General features: G+C 42.1%; 1 protein-coding gene across 2 annotated transcripts in view; it reads left to right on the top strand.

Annotated features, from left to right (window-relative positions):
• LOC140188529 (calmodulin-binding transcription activator 1-like) overlaps positions 1-24,545 on the top strand; it is a 1,232,669-nt gene that overhangs the window by 1,100,713 nt on the left and 107,411 nt on the right. Inside the window, exons 9-10 of one of the 2 annotated variants that reach the window (XM_072244898.1) lie at positions 6,092-6,218; positions 6,942-7,076. In XM_072244898.1, coding sequence (XP_072100999.1) covers positions 6,092-6,218; positions 6,942-7,076 — 262 coding nt within the window. Of the gene's footprint in view, positions 1-6,091; positions 6,219-6,941; positions 7,077-24,545 lie in introns of those variants that run through there. The other variant, XM_072244897.1, reaches the window with a different exon arrangement.

The raw sequence follows: 24,545 nt of genomic DNA, 5'->3' as shown, positions 1-24,545 counted from the left end.
CTGCCCCACCATTTCATCATAGCTGATCCGTATTCCCCTTCAAGCCAAATCTCCTCCCTTCTCCCCATAACCTTTCATACTCTGACTAATCTAAAACCTATCAAACTCCGCCTTAAATACACCCAATGACCTGGACTCCACAGCCACCTGTCGGAAAGAAATCCACAGATCCTCCACCATCTGGTGAAAGAAATTCCTCCTCATCTCTGTTGTAAATGGATGTCCCTCTATCCTAAGGCTGTGCCTTCTGGTCCTATAGGAAACATCCTCGCCACATCCATTCTATCTAGGCCTTTCAACATTTGATAGGCTCCAATGAGATCTCCCCTCAATTCCAACGAGTACAAGCCCAGAGCCATTAAACGCTCCTCATACAATAACCCTTTCATTCCCAGAATCATTCTTGTGCACCTCCTCGGAACCGTCTCCAATGTCAGTACATCCTTTCTTAGATAAGAGGCCCAAAACTGCTCACATACTCCAAGTGAGGCCTCACCAGTGCCTTTTAAAGCCTCAACATTACATCCTTGCTTTATATGCTAGTCCTCTCAAAATAAATGCTAACATTGCATTTGCCTTCCTCACCACCGACTCAACCTGCAAGTTAGCCTTTAGGGAATCCTGCACAAGGACTCCCAAGTCCCTTTGCACCTCAGATTTTTGAATTTTCTTCCCGTTTGGAATAGTCTATGTGTTTATTCCTTCTACCAAAGTGCATGACCATACATTTCCCAACACTCTATCCCATCTGTCACTTCTTTGCCCAGTCTCCTAATCTGTATAGTCATTTTGCAGTCTCCCTGCTTCTCAACACTACCTGCCCCTCCACCTATCTTCATATTGTTTGGAAACTTGACTACAAAGCTATCAATTCTTTCATCCAAATCATTGCCATTTAACGTGAAAAGAAGCAGTCCCAACACCAGCCCCTGCGGCACACTACTAGTTAGTGGCAGCCACCAGAAAAGGCCCCCTTTATTCCCACACTTTTTTGCTTCCTGCCAGTCAGCCAATCTTTTATCCATGCTGGTACCTTTCCTGTTTTACATTGGGCTCTTATCCTTTAAGCAGCCTTTAATCCAGTATCCAAAACTTTCTATACTTTCTCCCTTCTATACTGCAACTCATCCCACTGACTGCAATTTTGCACTATCTTCTGCCTGTCCTTCCTGACAGACTGGATCTGCTTGTCTACCAAGTGTCCGTTCCTCAGCCCTATCACTCCAGTTCCCATCCCCCTTGTAAATTAATTTAAACTCTCCCCAACAGATCTAGCAAACCTGCCTGTAAGGATATTGGTCCCCTTTGGGTTCATGTGTAACCTGTCCCTTTTGTACAGGTCACACCATCTCCAGAAGAGATCCCAGTGATCCAGAAACCTGAAGCCCTGCCCTCTGCACCAGTTCCTCAGCCACACATTCATCTGCCGCGCCTTTCTATATGTTACAATTATGCGGTTCTGTCAGTGTTAGTCTTTGGTTTGTCCTGTTTTTCTGTGATATCACTCTGGAGGAACATTGAATCATTTCTTAATGCATGCATTTCTAAATGACAATAAACGAGGACTGAGTGTTCTCATAATCTAATCTAATCTAAATCTATTTTTACCGTCACTAGCATGTGGCACAGACAGCAATCCAGAGGATTACACTGTGCATTGAGGTAGAACAAAGTAAAACAATAACAATGCAGAATAAAGTGTAAAAGCTACAGAGAAAGTGCACTGCAAATAAACAATAAGGTGCAAGATCATAATGAGGTGGTTTGTGGGGTTAAAAACACAAGAGATTCTGCAGATGCTGGAAATCTTGAGGAACAGACAAAAAGTGCCAGAGGAACTCAGCAGTTCAGGCAGCACTTATGGAGAGGAATAAATAGTCAACATTTCAGGCTAAGACCCTTCCATCAGGACTGGAGTGGAAGAGGCAAGAAGCTAGAATAAGAAGGTTGAGGAAGAGGGGAAGAAGCTGACAGGCTGATAGATAAAACCAGGTGAGGAGGAATGTGGGTGAGTGGGAGAGGGAGGTGAAGTAAGAAGCTGGGAGGTGATGGTTGGAAGAGGGATACAGCTGAAGAAGAAGGAATCTGATAAGGGAAAATCATGGACCACGGAAGAAGGGGAAGGAGGAAGGGCTGTTGAGAAGAGAAGGGGTAAGACAGTAGCCAGAATGGGGAATGGAAAGAGAGAGAGAAGGGGGAAGTTGGAGAAATCGATGTTCGTGCCATCATCTTGGAGGCTATCTAGACAGAATATGAAGTGTTGCTCCTCCAACCTGCCAGTAGAGGAGGTCATGGACAGACGTGTTGGTAAGGGAAAGGAAATTCAAATTGAAATGGTTAGCCATCAGGAGACCCTGCCTTTTGTGGCGGACAGAGCAAGGGTGATTGATAAAGCAGGTCTCTAATCTCTGTCTGTATAACGAGCACTTACATGGGGTTCTGGATAGGTTTGTCCCATTAAGGCAGGGAAAAGATGGTAAGGTGAAGGAACCATTGTTGACAAGAGATGTGGAACATCTAGTTAAGAAGAAGAAAGAACTTAGGTTTAGGAAGCAAAGATCTGACAGGGCTCTAGGGAGTTACAAAATAGGTAGGAAGGAGCAGATGACACAAAGGTTGGTAGAGTTGTGGATAGTGCAGAAGGTTGTCATAGGTTATAATAGGACTTTGACAGGATGTAGAGCTGGGCTGAGAAGAGGCAGATCCAGTTCAACCCGGAAAAGTGTGAAGTGATTCACTTTGGAAGGTGGAATTTGAAAATAGAATAGAGGGTTAATTGTACGATTCATAACAGTGTGGAGGAACAGAGGGATCTTGGGACCCACATCCATAGATCCCGCAAAGTGGCTGCACAAGTTGATAGGGTCGTTAAGATGCTGGTTGGTGTGTTGGCCTTCATGAGTCAGGGGATTGAGTTCAAGAGCAGTGAGGTAATGTTGTAGCTCTATAAAGCCCTGGTTAGAACAGGCTTAATTCCGGTTGCCTCATTATAGGAAGGGTGTGAAAGCTTTAGAGAGGGTGCAGAAGAGATTTACCAAGGAGCTGTGTTAAAAGGATAGATTAAGCAAGTTAGGGCTTTTTCCCTTTGGAACAAAGGGGGATGGAAGGTGGCTTGATAGAGATATATAGGATAATAAGAAGCATAGATCAAGTGGACTTTGTCCCAGGACAGAAATGGCTAATATTAGGAGGCATAATTTAAGGTGATTGGAGGAAAGTATAAGGGTGATATCAGAGATATGTTTTTTTTACAGAGTGGTAGGTGCATGGAATGTGCTGCCAGGGGTAGTGGTAGAGGCAGATACATTAGGGACATTTAAGAAACTCTTGGATAGGCATGTAGCAATCAGATTGCAAAGTGTGGCTTCAGAAGTTTGAAAGTTTGTTTCCACTGCTTAAACACATTTAAAAAGTGTGCAAGGTGCATCAAACAATGATTGTTACATACTAGGGTTGGGAAGAAATAAGGGGTTCAAACTAAGCAGAAGGCAAATACAAAGAAGCCTCCTAATTCCACAGTATTAACATGTAGGGCAAATGCATGGATGAAAGAAAAGTGGAGGGCTGTGAAGGAGGGATGGGTTATATTGATGCTAGAGTAGGTTAAAAGGGCGGTGCAACATTGTGAGCTGAAGGCCCTGTACTGTGCTGAAATATTCAACGTTCTAAGGGAGGTGCCAATCAGTATTCGGGAAGTTGAAGTAATGCATGACAACAACCCTGTCATCTTTGCACCTTTCCAAAGTCCACCTCCTGATCTGCTCCTCAGTGTCTCTGTTGCTGTTGGGGAGGGAGGGGCTTATGGAATACCCCCAACAGAGTGTTTGCTCCCTTTTTCTGATTTCCAGCCACACTGACTCAGTAGACAATCCCTCCATGACGTTCTCCCTTTCTGCAGCTGTGATACAATCTCTGATTAGCAATGGCACTTGCACACCTCTCACCCTGCCCCTTTTGAAACATCTAAATTCCAGAACATCCAGCAGCCTTTCCTGCCTTTGTGAAAGTCAGATGTCTATAAACTATCAAGGAATGATGGAGTCATAAAGGAGCAAAGGAGGCATTGGATCCATCCTGTTACCTCTACAAAGGTTTACTCCACTACCTCTACTCTTTTCCCATTTTTCTCTCTAATTATTTATTGACCCCTTATGGAAGTTACTAATGAATCTGCTTCCACCCTCTCAAGCAGTGCAATTCAGATCATAACTGACTGAGCAGTAGTAAGTTATCGCAGTTATTCTATCAAGTTTTTAAAGATACGTAGTGTGGGAAGTTTTGACACAAGCTTGAATAAGTGGGAGATATATTGAAGAAAAAAGCTGAAGATTACCAGTTTGTAGGAGCTGGACTAAAAATCAACTAGGATAACAATTGCTCACTTTTCAAAGTTCAAAGTAAATTTATTATCTAAGTACATATATGTAACCAAATACTACCCTCAGATTCATTTTATTGTGGGCATTCACAGCAAATATAAAGAAACACAATAGATTCAATGAAAAACCACATATAATAAAGACAAACAACCAATGTGCAAAAGATAACAAACTGTGCAAATACCAAAAGCGTAAAAAACAAAATAATAATAATATTAAATAAATAAGCAATAAATATCAAGAACATGAGTTGCAGTTTCTTTGGAAGTGAGTCCATAAGTTGTAGAATTGGGTAAGTGTTGGGTGTGTGAAGTTGAGTGCAGTTATCCCGTCTTGTTCAAGAGCCTGATGGTTGAGAGGAGATAACTGTTCCTGAACCTGGTGTTGTAGGACCTGAGGCTCCCGTACCTCCTTCCTGATGGCAGCAGTGAGAAGAAAGCATAGCCTGGTTGGTGGAGGTCCTCGATGATGGATGCTGCTTTCCTATGACAGCAATTCTTGTAGATGTGCTCAATGGTGGAGAGGGCTTTACCCATGATGGACTGGGCTGTACTCACTACTTTTTGTAGCTGTTTCTGTTTGACACATTGTTGTTTCCGTACCAGGCTGTGATTCAATATATTCTCCACCATGCATCTATAGAAGTTTGTCAAAATTATAGATGATATGCCAAATCCTCACAAACTTCTAAAAGTAGAAATGCTACCATGCCTTCTTTGTTTTGGCGCTTATGTGCAGGCCTTGGGAAAGATCATGAATTTAAAGTTGCTCACCCTCTCCACCTCGAATCTCTTGATGAGGACCGGTTCATAGACTTCTGGTTTCCTCCTGTGGCCAATAATCAGCTCCTTGGTGTTGCTGCCATTGAGTGAGAGGTTGCTATTGTGGCATCATTCAGCCAGATTTTCGATCTCCCTCCTACATGCCTTTCAGTACCAATATTTTCTCCTTTTAATTCTGAATGTAATGTTTCACTGAAGTTCAGTGCTTAAGTTAAATGGTGTCTTCAGGGTCAGTGATGGCAGATTGATTAGAAAAGGTCCATATTTGATCCCTAATTTGGAATAGTAAGTCAAGTTTTTAATATTTTAAAGAGAGAGAAATTAACAATTATGAGCCAAAATCAGATAAGCTGTCTCTTATGTGTTCAGACCTCCTTGTCTGATCATGCACAGGAACAGGAAGATCCCCAATGATCTTGCACTTTATTGTTTACCTGCACCACACTTTTTCAGGAACTTTTGCACTTTATTCTACAGTGTTACTGTTTTACCTTGTTCTAACTCAATTCACTGTGTAACAATTTGATCTGAATGAGCAGTATGCAAGGCAAACTTTCACTGTATCTTGGTGCATGTGACAATCATAAACTAATACCAATACATCTGCAATCAGCCAAATCCAATGCTCCACACACAGCTGGAATTGAGCTTTCTCTTAATGTAAATGAGGTTGAGTAGTCTGGCAAGGAAGAGAGATTTGGCAAGGCACAGGAGGGCTGCTGGTAATGCCGAAGCTCTTTCAAGTGAACTTTAACCCTGTGTGGCTGGAATGGGGGAAACGGATGGGAAGAGAAGTGAGTGTAGGAAGGGCAAGATGTACAAGGAAGACGAGGACAAAGCAAGTACATTAAAGTCTGACTGGAAACTAAACGAGCCATTGCACTTGCCAGGATGAATGCTCAGTGGGATCTTATTGTTATACCATTGCAGGGCGGAGTGAAGGTGCTGATCACAGGGCCATGGCAGGAAGCCAGCAATAATTACAGTTGCCTGTTTGACCAGATTTCAGTGCCTGCATCTCTTATTCAGCCTGGTGTTCTTAGATGTTATTGCCCAGGTAAGTGAACACCTCATTCATTTGGTTGGTTCACCAGTTGGTTTGTTGGGTGAGGTTGTAGCAATCAAAGAGCCAGGCTTCGTCAGAGCAAGAAATTTCTATGATGATGTTCACTCTGTCAGGGTATCTCAAAGCATGTTGTGCCCAGAGCAGTTCATTTATAATGTAGGAAAGGCAGCAACATACTGTAAGGTCCCACCTGCATCCAGATGATGACCAGATCATCTACTTTGGTAATGGGTTTTTTTGCCATTTGTATTTGGAATTTTCAGGACACTGAGTGGTATCTCCCATTGTTCCTTCAAGTAAGAGTCATGGGATCTCTCAAATCACTTCAGTGTAAAGTCTCATCTGAAAAACTGTTCCTTCAGTGTTGTATTACATTGCCAGACTGTGTTCCCTAAAATAGGATTTTAGTGCATCTGACCGAGTCACAGCTATGTTTTCCTAACTCCTGTCATGGAAGGTTAGGTCTCTGTTCAGTAGTTACTCAGAATGAGACAATTGAAGTTAGGAGCTTACCACATGGGGAGTTGTAGGAGTGCTCAGATCAGCTTTACGCCAGGGAGAAAGGCTCAAGTCAAAATTGTGGTTCATCTTTTTTTTAAAAATTTCTGTGGATAATAATTGGCAGATGGGTATAACAGGTAAAAAACTGTAGATTTTCCCAGTTAATGAAGCAGCTGCAATAACAAACTGTCTTTCTTTCTCATTCTTACCCAGCCCACGACACAGGCCTTGTGACTCTACAGGTTGCCTTCAATAGTCAAATCATCTCAAACTCCGTCGTCTTTGAGTACAAAGCCCGGGCTTTGCCAACTCTTCCCACATCCCAGCACGACTGGCTCTCATTGGATGGTATGTAGCTCTCTTCACGGCCTGATAATTTTGTTCTTGAGGCAGAAGAACTTTGTGTCAATGAGGTTAACATCTTGTTTGGATAGATTGTTCTACATTTGCATTGATAGCTTTTTATCAGAAAGGTTTTGTTGCATAGCAAATATCATGAACTTGCAGAATGTCCAGAGTTGCATCTGATTTTATTGACTGATGTGTATTCAGTCAGCACATCTACATCCTAAGGATATCCAGTGACTTATCTTGAAGCAGTATACTGTATGTACAGGTTTTCATATTCAGCAAGGTCTCCAGCACTGTTCAAGAGATAAGGTAAGCTAGGAAATTTGCCGATTTTCAAATAAAAATAATTCTGAGGTGATAAGTTCTCAGGATGAAACTCCTGAAGCGTTTAGGAGTATGAACTGCTTTAGTGAGTCTTGTACCAATCGTGTTCATGGCACAGTAAGCACGATTGTTGTGTAACAGTGATCAGATGTGTAGGCTCATCTGGTTCCACGAGTGACATACTTGTTCAAGACTTCAACCTGGCCTGGTGAAGTGCCCAGAAATAATCAGTGTGCACTCTCTTGTGACTATTGACCATAGTGTTCAGCTCCTCCATTGCTAGCTTGATGACCCAAACTTGCAACTTCTACCACCAAGAAGGATAAAGGCAGCATGTGATCACAGCCATTTACAGGCTTCCCTAAAGTGTGCACTCCAAACTTTGATGCCGTGACATTAAAGGAATAATGTTCTAAAGCCTGGAACCAACTCCCCAACAGCATGATGGGATGATGGGAGTACTGTCACCAGAGACTCAGTAAAGTGGCTAACCACCACCTACTCAATAATTGCTAGCTTTGCTATTTTCAGTGATTAAATAAAGGAAAATTATACTGAATATAAAAATTGTCATTGTTTAAAAATATAAAACTGTGTAATTAATAGAGAATGTCCAGTTTCCATGCCATATATTCTTCTATACATTTCATTGCAATCCTTTCCAGAACGTCCTCATCTGAACCTATTTCACAGAAGCTGCTATATGACAATTGATGAAAACAAAATACCCAGAGTGAATGGTTGAAATCCTAGAGTGTTCAAGTTGAACATCAGGGCATCCAGAATAGGATAAGAAACAGAAGTAGGAATAGATCACTCATCTATTCCATGGTTGAGCTTATCTATCAGTACCATCTTCCTGTCCTACCTCCATTTCCCTTCATTCCTTTAATGTCCAGGAATCTATTGAGCTCTGATTTGATGGAACTCAATGACTAAGCCACCACAGGCTTTTGAGAAAAATAATTTGAACATATCACCATCTTACTAAGTGAAGAGGTCTTTCCTCTAGTCAATCCAAAACAGCTTGCCCCTTATGCTGAAACTGGCGCTGGTTCTAGATGGGGGCAAAGGGATGGGATAGTTGGGATTGGGGATAATTGTTTTTTCTGCGATATGAAACCAGGGAAGTTATTTTGAATGTAGAATCTGTAGGCAATTTCAAAGAGCAGTGAGATGTAAAAAAACAATTAGGTGTAGTAAGAAGGCAGGTAGATCAAGAAGTATGGTGAGAAGCCTTCCTACCAGAGGACATCTTCAAAAGGCAGCGTTATTAAAAACCCTTGCCATCTAGGACAAAGCTTCTTCTCATTATTACCATTAGGGAGGGGTTACTGGAGCCAGAAATAGCACACTCAGCATTTTAGACTTTTTCCCCTCTGCCGTCAGATTTCTGAATGGTCCATAAACTCACGAACAGTACCTAACTATAAACACGAGAAAGTCTGCAGATAATGGAGATCCAAAGCAACACACACAAAATGCTGGAGGAACTCAGCAGGTCAGGCAGCATCTTTGGAAAAGAATAAACAGTTGATGTTTCGGGCCGAGAAGCTTCTTCAGGATTGAAATGAAAGAGGGAAGACACCAGAATAAAAAAGTGGAGGGAAGGGAAGGAGACGAGCTAGAAGGTGATAGGTGAAGCCAAGCGCTTGGGAAAGGTAAAGGGGTAAAGGCCTGGAAGGAAAGGAATCTGATAGGTGAGGGGAGTAGACCATAGGAGAAAAGGAAGGAGGAGGGAACCCAGGGAGAAGTGATAGGCAGATGAGAAGCCACAGTGGGGAATAGAAGAAGTGGGGAGGGGAGGGAAAAAAAAGGAGAAATTGATATTCATGCCGTCAGGTTGGAGGCTTCCCAGACAGAATATAAGGCATTGCTCCTCCACCCTGAGGGTGGCCTCATCTTGTCTCAAGAGGAGGCCATGGACTGCATGTCGGAACGGGAATCGTAATCTGAATTTAAATGTTTGGCCACCAGAAAGTTCCACTTTTGGCAGATAGAGCAGAGGTGCCCAGCAAAGTCATCCCCCAATTTACAAGCCCAGCAAAGCCATCCCCCAATTTACAATGAGTTTCATCAATGTAGAGGAGGCTGCATCGAGAGCATTGAACACAATAGATGAGCCCAGCAGATTTGCAAATGAAGTGTTGCCTCACCTAGAAGGACTGGTTGGGACCCTGAATGGAAGTGAGGCAGGAGGTGAATGGACAGGTGTAACGATTGGGCTGCTTGCAGGGATAAGTGCTGGGACGGAGATTAGTGGACAAGGGAATCGAGGAGGGAGCAATCCCTGCAGAAGGCAGAGAGGGGTGGGGAGGTAAAAGATGTGTTAAGTGGTAGGATTCCTTTGAAGATGTTGGAAGTTGCAGAAAATGATGTGTTGTATGCAGAGGCTCCTGGGGAGGTAGGTAAGGGCAAGTGGAACTTTCACTGTTAAGGCAGTGGGAAGATAGAGTGAACGTGGAGGTCAGGGAAATGGAAGAGATGCAGGTGAAGGCAGCATCAATAGTGGAGGAAGGAAACCCCCGTTCTTTGAAGAAGGAGGACACCTCTGATGTCCTGGAAAGGAAGGCCGCATTCTGAGAACAGATGCAGTGGAGACAAAGGAACTGAGAAAAGGAAATAGTGTTTTTACAGGAGAAAGGGTGGGAAGAGGTATAATCAAGATGATCGTGGGAACTGATAGATTTATAAAAGATGTCAGTTGACAGTTTGTCTCCAAAATGGAAACAGAGAGTTTGAGAAAGGGGAGAGAAGAGGAATATCTAACTACTTATTTACTTCTTATTGCTACTTAGTGTAATTTTATGTCTTGTAATGTACTACAGCCACAAAGCAATAAATTTCACAGCACATGTCAGTGATAATAAACTTGGATGAAACCTTTCACTATAACCTCAAGACTTACGCAAGAAATTAAAAGGACAAAAGGGGTCAAGAAATATTATTTACAAATAATATACTGGAGAATCCCAGGGAATATATAAGTTTCAGATATGACAAAGGGAATGCAAAAGAAAAGGGAGATTGCACTAAGGATTAAGGAGAACATAAGGACGATCTTTAGAAAGGATCTCCTGGGGAGATCATTATGAGACTATATGGGCAAAACTTAGAATAAGAGAGTGACGATCACTTTGTTGGGTTTATACCATAGACCTCCCAATAGACTGTGGGAATTAGAAGAATAAATATGTAAGCATATTGCAGAGGGATGTAAGACCAGAAGGCTTACAGTAGTGGGAAATTTTAATTTTCCCAGTATTGAGTGGGATTACTTTACAGTAAGGGGCTGAGATGAATTTAAGTCTGTCCAAGGAAGTTTTTTGAGACAATGTGCAGACAGCCCTATGAGAGATGGGCAATATTTGACTCTATCTGATAGTATGGAACTGAGCAGAAGGTGAAAGTGTTGGTGATGGATCATTCTAGCCATAATTTTAACTTTCAAAGTAGTTATGGAAAGGGGAAAGACTGGTCCTTAAATCTGAAGTGAGTAAACACTTACTTCAGTAGTGTAATAGAAGACTTGGGAGAATCAAATTGGACATTGCAAGAAAAAGGTCAGTTGACATGGGAGTCTTTTAATGGAGTTATACAAATTCAAGGACAATGTGCAAACTGAGAAAGATAAAGTAGTGGATATGGTGTGTATAGATTTTTCGTAAGATGTTTGACAAGGTTCCCCATGATAGGCTCATTCAAAAGTCATGAGGCATTGGTTTCATGTAAACTTGGCCGCGTGGACTGAGAATTGGCTTATCAACAAAAGGTGGTAGTAGATGGAGGGTATCCTGCCTGTACGTCAGTAACTAGAGGTGCTCCGCAAGAATCTGTACTGGGACACCTGCCCTTTGTGATTTTTATTAACGACTAGAATGAGGAAAATGGAAGGGTAGATTAATAAGTTTACAGATGACAGGAAGGTTTATGGTGTTGTGGTTAGTGTGGAAGGATATGGACAGGATGCAGATCTAGGCAGAGAAATGGCAGGTGGATTTCAGTCTAGAAAAGTGTGAAGAGTGATGCGCTTTGGAAGAGTGCAGGGTTAATAGCAAGATCATTAGCAGTGTGGAGGAACAGAAGGATTTTGGGATCCAAGTCCATAGATCCCTCAAAGTTGCCACGCAAATTGATAGGGTGGTTACCAAGGCCTGTGGTGTGTAGGCCTTCATTAATTGGGGAATTGAGTTCAAAAGCCGCAAGGTTATGTGGTAGTTCTATAAAACTCTGGTCAGACCACACTTAGAGAATTGTTTTCAGTTCTGGTTGCCTCATTATACAGGAAGGATGGGGAAGCATAGAGAAGGTGCAGAGGAGATTTACAAGGATGCTCCCAGGATTAGAGAACATGTCTTACAGAGAAAGGTTGAATGAGCTAGGGCTTTTCCATTTGCAGTGGAGAGGGATGAGAGGTATAACCCGTAGCTAGCCAGCACCTTTATCCCAGGGCAGCAATGGTTAGTACCAGAGAATGTCCATTTAAGGTGACTGGAGGAGTGTGTAAGGGAAATGTTTTTTTTGTTTTTCTTTACTATACAGAATGGTATGTACTTGAAATGCACTGTTGGGGATAATGGAAGAGCCTGATACAATAGGGACCCTTAGATAGACACATAGATGTCATAAAAATGGAGGGTTATGGGCTATGTAGTGGGAGAGGGTTAAATTGATTATGGAATAAGTTTATGTAGATCAGTACAACACTGTGTGCTGAAGGGCTCATACTGTGCTGTATTGTTCTATGTTCTACAGGTACAGCAGGCAGTGAAGAAATCTAATGGCATGTTGGCCTTCATAACAAGGGGAGTTGAGTATAGGAGCAAAGAGGTCCTTCTGCAGTTGTACAAGGCCCTGGAGAGACCCCACCTGGAGTATTATGTGCAGTTTTGGTCTCCAAATTTGAGGAAGGACATTCTTGCTATGGAGGGAGTGCAGCGTAGGTTCACTGGGTTAATTTCAGGGATGGCAGGAATGTCATATGTTGAAAGATTGGAGCGACTGGGCTTGTATACACTGGAATTTAGAAGGGTGAGAGGGGATCTGATTGAAACATATAAGATTATTAAGGGATTGGACACGCTAGAGGCAGGAAACATGTTCAGATGTTGGGGGAGTCCAGAACCAGAGGCCATAGTTTAAGAATAAAGGGTAGACCATTTAGAACGGAGTTGAGGAAAAACTTTTTCACACAGAAGGTTATGGAAGTGTGGAATGCTCTGCCTGAGAAGACAGTGGAGGCCAATTCTCTGGATTCTTTTAAGAAAGAGTTAGATAGAGCTCTTAAAGATAGCGGAGTCAAGGGATATGGGGAGAAGGCAGGAACAGGGTACTGATTATGGATGAGCAGCCATGATTACAGTGAATGGCGGTGCTGGCTCGAAGGGCCGAATGGCCTGCTCCTGCACCTATTGTCTATTGTCTAATAGATGTCATGGGGACATAACAGTCAGTAAATCCCCAGGGCCAATTGAGACCTCACCCAAGTTGCCTTGGGAAGAAAGGGGGGAGATAGCTGGGGTCCTAGCAGAAAGTTTTGCATCTTTATCAGTCACAGCTAAGGAACCAGAAAACTAAGAAAGCTAACGTTCTTTTTATTTGAGAAAAGCAGCAAGGATAAGCCAGGTAACTACAGGCTCGTGACCCTATGTCAATGCTAGGGTAATTCCTGAAGAAAATCCTAAGGGCGAAGATCTGTGTACAATTGGAAAGCCAGAGGCTGATCAGCAATAGTCAGCAGTCTTTGTACAGGGGAGATCCTGCCTCACTAATCTGATTGAGTTTTTCGAAGAGAGAGTAAAGAAGATTAAATGAAGGCAAAACAGTAGACAGTTTCTTATGGACTTTAAATCATTTGACAAGATCCCACCAGGTAGGCTGTTCCACGAGATTACACACATGGTATTCCAGGCAAGCTGGCTAATTGCATCCAAAGTTGGCTTGGCGATAAGAAGCATATGGTGATGGTGATTACTGATCCTCTAAAAACATTGGTGTACTGCAGGAATCAGTGCTGGAACCCTAATTTGTAATAAGTTCAAGGAGATGCATTTTGGAATTCAAACAGGGGTTGGATGTGTACTGTAAGTGGTGGGGTGCTAAGCCCAAAGTTCTGTGAAAGTGGTAGATAGGATTCTGGAAAGAGGTATATGGCATGCTACATCTTTGAGGTGATGCATTTGGGAAGTCAAATTGGGATAGGGCATACATAGTAAATGGTGGGGTGCCAAGTCAGTAGTCCATAAACCCACAGTCTGGAGTGAAAAATGAAAAGCTACATTCCTTCATGGATCAGGGTATAGAATATAAAAGTAGTGATGCTATGTTGCAACTTTACAAAACACTGTTTGTACCACGCTGGGAGTATTGTGCACGTTTCTGATGACCACATGACAAGGAAAAATGTTGTTACACAGGAGAGCATGCAGCAGAATGTTGCCTGGATTGAAGGATTTCAGTTTTTGGGGAGAGATTGGATAGGTTGGGTTTGTTTTCCCTGGAGCAAAGGAGGCTGAGGGGTGATCTAAAAGAAGTATATAAAATTATAAGAGGCACAGTTGAGTCGGATAGTCATAATCTTTTCCAGTGATATTAAAAATCAGAAGCTATGGTTTAAGGTGAGGAAGGGATTTCAAAGGGGACTTGAGGGAAAAGTTTTTCTACAGTGATTGCTATTTGGAGCTCACTGCCGGAAGAGGCGGTGGAGTGAGATGCAACTTGTTTGAAATATGCTTAGACAAGTACCTAAGCTAGATATAGAAGGATGTGGACCTAATGTGGACAAATGGTATTAGTTTAGAAGGGCAGAAAGGTTAGAATGGATGTGATGGGATGAAGAGTCTATTTCTCTGCTGCATTGCTCTAACTTATGTCTTAGAACTTGTCATATTACTGTGACTAGTCTATATTGCAATGTTGAAATGTAGCCACGGACTTCTACTTACAATTCAGGCTTTTCAGCCAAATACATACATGCATTGTCTGTATTTCATATGGGTATCATCCCACCCTTCTTCCTCTCAACTACCAGAATAAACTACTGAATCTGCTCGAAGAGTTATCCCCAAGTGAAGCATTGACGCCTGCTTCTCTTTGGATGGAAAACAGTGAGATTTGGCAGATACAACTTCAGCAGTCTTTACACAGACAAAATAGTACTGTATATGTAAGGGGGAGTTAACTATAGAACACCTCCTAGTATGCTCTGCAGCATCATATTGCATTGTCCAAGAGTTGGCAAGACAACATTGGAAATCAGCCTAGAAATCTTTTCACAATGCTGAAACAAAAACAGTGCAGTGCAGTTGAAAACGTCCAAGGTGCATTGACTTGAATCAGATTCCAGGAAGAATTTCAAGGGCAATTGCACATAGACCAGGAAGAGTTTTTACAAGGTTATTGGGGAAAATTAAGGTTGTTGACATAAATAAGATCAACCCCCTTGGATGAGAACATATTTAGCAAGGTTTGGCAAATAACAATCTGATACAACTCCTTGTGATGTTAGTTGAGGGATGAATATTGGACAGGACACAGGGGATAATTATTCTGCTCTTCTGTGAAAATACTTCTGAGGGATTTATTATGTTACCCTGTACTCCTGTTTAATACCTCATACAAAGGACAACACCTTGGCAAAATAGTACTCCCTCAGTACGGCATCGGGGTGTCAGTCTAGATATTTTTGTGTTCCGGTCTCTAGAATGGGACTGGAAATCATAATCTCCTGACTCAGGTAAGAGTGCTTCCAGTTAGGTCACAGGAGGCACTTCCATGTCAGTAGACATGTATCCTTCAGAACAGGTGAATAGAAAGCTGGAGCAAAACTATTTCAGGGATCTTATTGCTGGTGCTAATTATCCAGAGATCTTTGGTGATTGACAGAAGCTCAGCTACTCAGCTGCAATGTGTGATGAGGAACTAGGGCACTTAAAAAAACACCAGCTGCTATGCAGTAGCATTTCTGGATGGTGAGTGGGCATAGAAAACAATCTGATGGGACATCCACTTCACAACTTTTTTTGGTCCTTCAAATGGGAAGGAGAGTGGTCTGAAAGATTGTGTCATTTATCTCGTTGTGCAGTGTTTCCTGATGTTTGGTCTACATCCTCCCTCCTCTGGTTCACAGAAACTTCTTTAAAACACTGGGCACAAAAGAGATTTTATTGACACCCAGTATGGATGATCAGTCCCATTAGACAGGGCTGCTTTCAAAAGCTGTTTCTAAATTGCGGCTTCGGAAATACCGAGAGCTGAATTCTTTTGTATGCCATATTTTGAAAACAGTTGGAATCTCATGACAGAACTTCCCTGAATCATTTGAAAACAGCTTTTTTGTGTGAACAGGTTGAATAATGTACTCCATATGTCTTTTCTCCAAAGGCTTCCTAATGGTATATCTCTATACCTTAATCTTTCATGCTTGATGTCATCCCAGTCATTTATCTCCATTAAGAAGCATTTGGACCAGAAGATAGTCATGATTTCTTTAACGGCATTATGAAGCTGCCTTGTTTTTGGACAGACTTGCTCCAGGAGATAAGGTTTGACAATTAACCCATAACTTTCCAAGATCTGCAACATATCATTCAAGTGTTATACTCAAAACAAGGAAATAACCTACACTGGCCATTATTGAAGTTATTTGAATCAAAGATGTAATCCAAGTTCTGAAACACTTAATATCAAATATTTAAGTTCTTAAACAAAATTAATGGTCTTTTCTGAATGCACAGCGTTTTTATATAATTTTTGCAGTTTTATGTAATATTCCTGCTTATAATCAGTTATGAGCCCATCCACCACTTATAACATGCAGGTATTGCAAACAGTTCAAAGGGAAAATGTGTTGGCTGTTTCAAAAGGTTATGGAGCAAGAATAAGGTAGGGTTTCTACAGTAGTGAGGAACTACGATGGCATGTCCTTGTGGAAATTTGATCTCTATACCCAAGAAGAGACTTGCCTTAAACTCAATGCAAATTGATTAGGACTGCTGCCTTTTGATGAAACTGAATAACTACCAGTGTAAAGCATTGTGCTAACTGAACAGTAATGTTGCAGCTAGCACAACACTTTACAGTACCAGCAGTCAGTGATCAGGACTCAATTCCCGCTGCTGTGTGTAAGGAGTTTGTCTATTCTCTGCATCACTGCCGGAGTTTCCTCCAGGTTCTCCAGTTTCCATCCACGTTCCAAAGACAGATGAGTTAGGATTAGCAAATTGTGGGCATGCTATGTTGGCACCAGAAACATGGTGCCACTTGAAACTGCCCGCAGAACATTCTTAGGCTGTTGGTCATTGGTGAAAATGACACATTTCAGTGTATGTTTCGATGTACGTGTGACAAATCTTTGACTTCCTCACTGAGAGACCACAATCTGTGTGAATTGGAAATAACATCTCCTCCTCTCTGACAATCAACACCGGTGCATTTCCAGAATGTGTGCTTGGCCCACTGCTGTACTCTCTCTACAGCCACGATTGTGCAGCACACCTCAAATGCCATTTATAAATTTGCCAATAATACTATTATTGGCAGAATATCAGTAGTGAGGTAGATTAGCTGGTTGAGTGGGGTCGCAGCAAGAACTTTGCATTCAATGTCATTACAACCGAGGAATTGAGTGTAGACTTCAGGAAGGGAAAATTAAGGGAACACACACCAGTACTCATAAAGGAATCAGAAGTGGAAAGGGTGAGCAGTTTCAAGTTCCAGGGTGTCAGCATCTTTGTAGATCTATCCTAGGCCAACATATTGATGCAATTACAAAGAAGTCATGACAGCGGCTGCAGTAGGAGTTTGAGGAGAGTTGGTATGTCACCAAAGACACTCGCAAATTTCTACTGATGTACTGTGGAGAGCATTCTAACTGGTTGCATCACCAGTATGGAGGGGCCAAAGCACATTATCAGAAAAAGCTGAAGAAAGTTGTAAACTCAGCCAGCTCTGTGATGGGCACTAGCCTTCGTAGTCTCCACGACATCTTCGACTGGGCACTAACCTCCCCAACATTGCAATGGAATACATGATAAATATAGGAAAAAAACTGTGGATTACAGTGTTTATATTCAATAGTTCAATTAAATAAGTTGTGCAAAAACAGAAATAAAAATATAGTGGGTAGTGTTCATGGTTTCAATGACCATTCAGAAATTGGATGGCAGAGGGAAAGATGTTGTTTCTGAATCGCTGAGTTGGTGTCTTCAGGCTTCTGTACCTCCTTCCTGATAGTAACAGTGAGAAGAGCGGATGGCCTGGATGGTGGGGATCCTTAATAATGGATGCCGTCTCTTTGAGGCACCTCTCCTTGAAGGTGTTCTGATACTACAGAGGCTAGTGCCCATGATGGAGCTGACTAATTTTACAACTCTGCAGCTTTCTACGGTCCTGTGCAGTAGCCACATCGCTCCCCCCCCCTATACCAGACAGTGATGCAGCCTGTCAAAATGCTCTCCACGGTACATCTGTAGAAATTTTCAAGTGCTTTGGGTGACGTTCCAAATCTCCTCAAACTCCCAATGAAATATAGCCGCTGTCTTGCCTTCTTTGTAGCTGCATCGATATGTTGGGACCAAGTTAAGTCCTCTGAGCTATTAACACCCAGAAATTTGAAATTGCTCGCTCTCTCCATTTCTGATCCCTCTATAAGGATTGGTGTGTGTTCCCTCATCTTACCCTTTCTGAAATCCACAATCAGCTCTTTGGTCTTACGACGTTGAGTGCAAGGTTGTTGCTGTGACGCCACTTAACTAGCAGATATATCTCACTCCTGTACGCCCTCTTGAGATTGTACCAACAATGGTTTTATCATCAGGAAATTTATAGATGGCATTTGAGCTGTGCCTAGCCACACAGTTAGAGAGAGTAGAGCAGTGGGTGAAGCACACATCCCTGAGTTGCGCCAGTGTTGATTGTCAGCGAGGTGGAGATTTTATGACCAATCAGCACAGATTGTGGTCTTCTGGTTAGGAAGTCGAGGATCCAGTTGCAGAGGGAGATACAGAGGCCCAGGTTCTGCAGCTTTTCGATCAGGACTGCAAGAATGATGGTGTTACATGCTGACCAATAGTCAATCGACAGCATTCTGACATAGATATTTGTATCTTCCAGCAGATCCAAGGCCGCATAGACAGCCAATGAGATCAAGTCCACTGTAGACCTATTGTGGTGATAGGCAAATTGCAATGGGTCCAAGTCTTGATGATGTTTAGGAGAATCTAGACTCTCCCTAGTCACACGTTTACTGTTACTATAACTCAAGAACCTCATGGGTTTATCTTTAACACTTGCTGCCAAATCCATTTCAAACTCTCTTTTTTGCCTGACTAAATTCTCTCAAGCCTGCTCTTCAATTTTGTTTTATATTTGTTGCAGAATTCTTATGTACTCAGTTGCCTAAAAGTGATGCAAGCTTCCTTCTTTTTCCAGACCAGAGCTTTGATATCTCATTAGCCAGATTCACTGAACTTGGTATATCTACCCTTCACTCTATCAGAAATACACAGCCCCTAGATTCTTTTTTAAACTCTCCCATTTGCCAACTGTTGCTTTGCCTTTAAATAAAATTTCCCAGTTGGCATCAGCTAGATTCTCAAAGTTGACCCTGCTCCAGTTCAAGGCTCTAGGCCAGCCTTTCTCAACCTTTTTGCCCTGGAGGAACCCTTGTAATAATTTTCAGGTCTCAGGGAACCCCTGCGTAAAAATTATTATATCTACAGCTCACAGAACATTAGTGTGATTAGTAAGTTGTAGATATAATAATCCAAAAATAAATGTCAATGCTCTTTTGAGTAGAGAATGAAAGATTTCAGCCAACCTTTCTTGTAAAAAACAGGTGGTTAAGCTTAGCTTACCTATCTTGAAATTAATCTCTTTCTTACCCTTTCATAAATTTTAAAGACTCATAATACAAACATAATTAATTTTTTGTAAATAACTGGCTTAAGCCAAAATGGAATTTAATTTTTCTTAAGGTAGGCTCAGTAGATTTAATTTAAATAAAGGTTATAAATTGATTTTAATTAATGCTATTTACAACATGAAAATGTATTGACAATGTTACTAAAAACCATAAACCAAAGCCTAAGACACAATTTTATACAAGACTTTGAAAAAACATTTTCTTACTAAGTGACACAATCAGGCTCATATATAGGCCTAGCATGTGAAACCTTTGCTTGCTTTTTGCTGCACAAATACTCATTTCTGGGTCGAACTTGAGATAAGTAGCTTTCATTGTAAAGACGGACTTTTTTTTTGTCTCCATTGTTGCACTAGTGCAGTGAAATGACTCAGGAGATTGTAAATCTTCATCATTAACCTTATCAGAATTGTCCTTAGGCCTAGGCCTAGAATCCTCTTCTTCCATCGTGTACCTCCTCTTCAAAAATCGCTACATTGGATTGTTTTTAGAATGAAAATTTCCCTCCAATTTCTACTACACTGGTAGAGTTTGTTTGCTCCCATAAGTCAGTTGGCGGTGCGTGAAGGGGAAGTTGGGGGAGGGAGAGGACTCAACCAAATAAACACTGTCCTACTGCGCACTGCCATACTGGGCTGAGAGACCTCAAACGAGATTGCAGACAGCACTCTCCGTCTCTGTCCACCACTGCGAGCACTAGCATTGTGCGTCGTGCAAGGTTCAAAGAACAACTTTTTTTTTATCACAATCTCTCACGGAACCCCAGTTGAGAAACCTTGCTCTAACCTGTGGACCTGTTCTATATTTTTCCCATGAGTATTTTAAAACTAATAGAATTGTGGTCACTGGACCCAAAGTGCTCCCCATCTGCCACTTCACTTACTTGGCCCACCTCGTTCCTTAAGAGATCCATATTACTGCTTCCTATGATGTATACATTGGGCTATCAAAGTGACCATTCCCTTCTTATTTATAAGTTCTACTGAAATGGCCTCATTAGATGCCCTCTTAAAATTATCCTCTAAATACAATTGTTATGTTCCCCCCCATCAAAAAGGCAATACCTTCTCCACTCCGATCTGTTCCACCTAAAGTATTCCAGAACACTGAGCTACCAGTCCTGCCTTTCTCTCACAAACAAGAGAAAATCTGCAGATGCTGGAAATCCAAGCAACACACACAAATTGCTGGAGGAACTCAGCAGGGCAGGCAGCATCTATGGAAAAGAGTATAGTGGACATTTCAGGCCAAGACCCTTCATCAGGACAGAGCTGTTCTCACTTCAACACCTGGTTAACTTACTCTGCCTCTTTACATTGCCCTCCAACTCTAACTCTGTCCCACTTTCACAATGACCACTCTACTACTTCTTCCGGTAAAGTTTAATGGTGGTTGGCAGACCTGCATAAGGTATATTACTATCTCCTACTGAGTTGGAGCATGGAGCACAGAGACAGAAAGTATACCCATTAAACACCACCCCCCCCAAAAAAAAACCTTAAATAATATCAAAAAGTCTAATGCTTTTCAGAAAGTCAAATGCACACTTATATAGATTACAATGGCAGTGATATCCTAATATATTAAACTGTGCCTGTACCAAAGATCTGTTCAGCAATTCGTTGTTCCCTTTGAGCCTCAGAGGAACTTCATTCAAATATATGCTGCACTATTTCTTAACAAATGCCCACATCATACATCTAAATTCTGAACAATGAATCATAAACATATAACTTCTTTCCTCCTTTTGTAGCCATCTCCCAGTTGAATCCTCATCATCCTCTTAATTTTATCTAAATGCCATCCTTTATTTTCCTTATCCAAGCTTTATTGTCACAGTGACCGAATAGACTTTTTAATTATGCCTTTTACTTCCCCTTTATGCAAAGGCACCATTTATATCCTTAATTTTAAGTGATTGCTTGGCTAGAATATCTGCCACCTTCAAACCAACATGGACAGAGATCCATAAGAACTGGATACACAAGCCTACATCCTGTAGCCTCAACAGTTGCTGTTCAATCTCAAGAAGGATGTCTGACCTACAATTTGAAGTACTGTTTAAATAGTGTCAAAACCAAGAATGAATCAGAGTACAGAAGAATATAAGCTGTTTCTATGAGATCCCTCCTCATTCTCCTGAACTCCAGGGAATACATAGAAACATAGAAAATAGGTGCAGGAGTAGGCCATTCGGCCCTTCGAGCCTGCACCGCCATTTATTATGATCATGGCTGATCATTCAACTCAGAACCCTGCACCAGCCTTCCCTCCATACCCCCTGATCCCCATAGCCACAAGGGCCATATCTAACTCCCTCTTAAATATAGCCAATGAACTGGCCTCAACTGTTTCCTGTGGCAGAGAATTCCACAGATTCACCACTCTCTGTGTGAAGAAGTTTTTCCTAATCTCGCTCCTAAAAGGCTTCCCCTTTATCCTCAGACTGTGACCCCTCGTTCTGGACTTCCCCAACATCGGGAACAATCTTCCTGCATCTAGCCTGTCCAATCCCTTTAGGATTTTATACGTTTCAATCAGATCCCCCCTCAATCTTCTAAATTCCAACGAGTACAAGCCCAGTTCATCCAGTCTTTCTTCTTATGAAAGTCCTGCCATCCCAGGAATCAATCTGGTGAACCTTCTTTGTACTCCCTCTATGGCAAGGATGTCTTTCCTCAGATTAGGGGACCAAAACTGCACACAATACTCCAGGTGTGGTCTCACCAAGGCCTTGTACAACTGCAGTCGTACCTCCCTGCTCCTGTACTCGAATCCTCTCGCTATAAATGCCAGCATACCATTCGCCTTTTTCACCGCCTGCTGTACCTGCATGCCCACTTTCAATGACTGGTGTATAATGACACCCAGGTCTCGTTGCACCTCCCCTTTTCCTAATCGGCCACCATTCAGATAATAATCTGTTTTCCTATTTTTGCCACCAAAGTGGATAACTTCACATTTATCCACATTAAATTGCATCTGCCATGAATTTGCCCACTCACCCAACCTATCCAAGTCACCCTGCATCCTCTTAGCAACCTCCTCACAGCTAACACTGCCACCCAGCTTCGTGTCATCCGCAAACTTGGAGATGCTGCATTTAGTTCCCTCATCCAAGTCATTAATATATATTGTAAACAACTGGGGTCCCAGCACTGAGCCTTGCGGTACCCCACTAGTCACTGCCTGCCATTCTGAAAAGGTCCCGTTTATTCCCACTCTTTGCTTCCTGTCTGCCAACCAATTCTCTATCCACATCAATACCTTACCCCCAATACCGTGTGCTTTAAGTTTGCACACTAATCTCCTGTGTGGGACCTTGTCAAAAGCCTTTTGAAAATCCAAATATACCACATCCACTGGTTCTCCCCTATCCACTCTACTAGTTACATCCTCAAAAAAATTCTATGAGATTCGTCAGACATGATTTTCCTTTCACAAATCCATGCTGACTTTGTCCGATGATTTTACCGCTTTCCAAGTGTGCTGTTATCACATCTTTGATAACTGACTCCAGCAGTTTCCCCACCACCTACGTTAGGCTAACCGGTCTATAATTCCCCGGTTTCTCTCTCCCTCCTTTTTTAAAAAGTGGGGTTACATTAGCCACCCTCCAATCCTCAGGAACTAGTCCAGAATCTAACGAGTTTTCAAAAATTATCACTAATGCATCCACTATTTTTTGGGCTACTTCCTTAAGCACTCTGGGATGCAGACCATCTGGCCCTGGGGATTTATCTGCCTTTAATCCCTTCAATGTACCCAACACCACTTCCCTACTAACATGTATTTCGCTCAGTTCCTCCATCTCACTGGACCCTCTGTCCCCTACTATTTCTGGAAGATTATTTATGTCCTCCTTAGTGAAGACGGAACCAAAGTAATTATTCAATTGGTCTGCCATGTCCTTGCTCCCAATAATCAATTCACCTGTTTCTGCCTGCAGGGGACCTACATTTGTCTTTACCAGTCTTTTCCTTTTTACATATCTATAAAAGCTTTTACAGTCAGTTTTTATGTTCCCTGCCAATTTTCTCTCATAATCTTTTTTCCCCTTCCTAATTAAGCCCTTTGTCCTCCTCTGCTGAACTCTGAATTTCTCCCAGTCCTCAGGTGAGCCACTTTTTCTGGCTAATTTGTATGCTTCTTCTTTGGAATTGATACTATCCCTAATTTCTCTTGTCAGCCACGGGTGCACTACCTTCCTTGATTTATTCTTTTGCCGAACTGGGATGAACAATTGTTGTAGTTCATCCATGCAATCCTTAAATGCTTGCCATTGCATATCCTATGAGCTGCCAGACGTTCCTCATAAGGTAACCCTTTCATTCCTGGAATTATTCTCGTGAATCTTCTCTGAACCCTCTCCAATGTCAGTATATCCTTTCTAAAATAAGGAGCCCAGAACTGCACACAATACTCCAAGTGTGGTCTCATGAGTGCCTTATAGAGCCTCAACATCACATCCCTGCTCTTATATTCTATACCTCTAGAAATGAATGCCAACATTGCATTCACCTTCTTCACCACCAGCTCAACCTGGAGGTTAACCTTTAGGGTATCCTGCACAAGGACTCCCAAGTCCCTTTGCATCTCTGCATTTTGAATTCTCTCTCCATCTAAATAATAGTCTGCCTGTTTATTTCATCCACCAATGTGCATGACCATATACTTCCAACACTGGATTTCATTTGCCACTTCTTTGCCCATTCCCCTAAGCTATTTAAATCTCTCTGCAGGTCCTCTGTTTCCTCAACACTACCCACTCCTCCACCAATCTTTGTATCATTGGCAAATTTTGCCACAAATCCATTAATCCCATTGTCCAAATCATTGACATAGATGGTAAAAAGCAGTGGTCCCAACACCGACCCCTGTGGTACTCCACTGGTAACCGGCAGCCAGTCAGAATAGGATCCCTTTATTCCCCCACCCCCCGACTCTCTGTTTTCTGCCGATCAGCCAATGCTCCACCCATGCTAGTAACTTCCCTATAATTCCATGGGCTAAGCAGCCTCATGTGGGGCACCTTGTCAAAGGCCTTCTGAAAATCCAAGTACACCACATCTACTGCAACTTCTTTGTCTGCCCTGCTTGTAATTTCCTCAAAAAATTGCAGTAGGTTAGTCTTTCAGGAAACCATGCTGGCTTTGGCCTATCTTGGCATGTGCCTCCAGGTACTCCATAATCTCATCCCTAACAATCAATTCCAACAA

The sequence above is a fragment of the Mobula birostris genome, chromosome 27, assembly GCF_030028105.1.
Source record: "Mobula birostris isolate sMobBir1 chromosome 27, sMobBir1.hap1, whole genome shotgun sequence".
Classification (NCBI taxonomy): Eukaryota; Metazoa; Chordata; class Chondrichthyes; order Myliobatiformes; family Myliobatidae; genus Mobula; species Mobula birostris.
The sequence above is the reverse complement of the archived record's forward strand: the minus strand, read 5'-3'. Positions and strand labels throughout refer to the sequence as shown.